Source organism: Nestor notabilis, unplaced genomic scaffold, assembly GCF_000696875.1.
Source record: "Nestor notabilis isolate BGI_N333 unplaced genomic scaffold, ASM69687v1 scaffold34055, whole genome shotgun sequence".
In the NCBI taxonomy this organism is placed as follows: Eukaryota; Metazoa; Chordata; class Aves; order Psittaciformes; family Psittacidae; genus Nestor; species Nestor notabilis.
Window position 1 is genome coordinate 1 of NW_009931167.1, and position 913 is coordinate 913.

The following is a 913-nucleotide window of genomic DNA, read 5'->3' on the forward strand; positions in this document are numbered from 1 at the left end:
ACGAACTCCTCGGAGGAGTCATCGATGGGCTCCGCGGTGTATTTCTCTAGGAGGGTCTTCACTGAGAACCTGCGGGGGGTGTATCACGGGTGGGAGGGGACAGGCACCAGGCACCCAGCACCAGGCACCCAGAGCCCAGCACCCAATACCAGCACCAACACCCATTACCCAACACCAGCACCAATACCCAACACCCATTACCAACAGCAGCACCAACACCAGCACCCAACACCCAACACCAGCATCCATCACCCAACACCAGCACCCAACACCAACACGCATTACCCAACACCAGCACTCGACACCAGCACCCAACACCAGTACCAACATTAACACCAGCACCCAACACCCAACACCAGCACCAACACCAGCAGCAGCACCCAACACCAGCACCAATACTAACACCAGTACTAGCACCAGCACCAGCTCCAATACTAGCACCAGCACCAGCTCCAATACTAACACCAAGCACTAACACCAGCACCAGCTCCAATACTAACACCAGTACTAACACCAGCACCAATACTAACACCAGCACTAACACCAGCACCAGCTCCAATACTAACACCAGTACTAACACCAGCACCAATACTAACACTAACACCAGCACCAGTACTAACACCAGCACCAGTACTAACACCAGCACTAACCCCAACACCAGCACTAACACCAGCATCAGTACTAACACCAGCACTAACACCAGCACCAGCACTAACACCAGCACTAACACCAGCATCAGTACTAACACCAGCACTAACACCAGCACCAGCACTAACACCAGCACTAACACCAGCATCAGTACTAACACCAGCACTAACACCAGCACCAGCACTAACACCAGCACTAACACCAGCATCAGTACTAACACAGCACTAATGCCAGCACCAGCACCAATACTAACACCAGCACTAAC

The 913-nt window shown here is 52.8% G+C and overlaps 1 protein-coding gene across 1 annotated transcript; it reads left to right on the forward strand.

Annotated features, from left to right (window-relative positions):
• Positions 1–24: 24 nt before the first annotated feature.
• Positions 25–678, forward strand: LOC104406689 (serum response factor homolog B-like; the record flags this gene model as incomplete). Its single annotated transcript, XM_010015759.1, has 2 exons — positions 25–89; positions 572–678. Coding segments are annotated over exons 1-2 (172 nt in total), but the record flags the coding sequence as incomplete, so codon positions are not given.
• Positions 679–913: the final 235 nt, after the last annotated feature.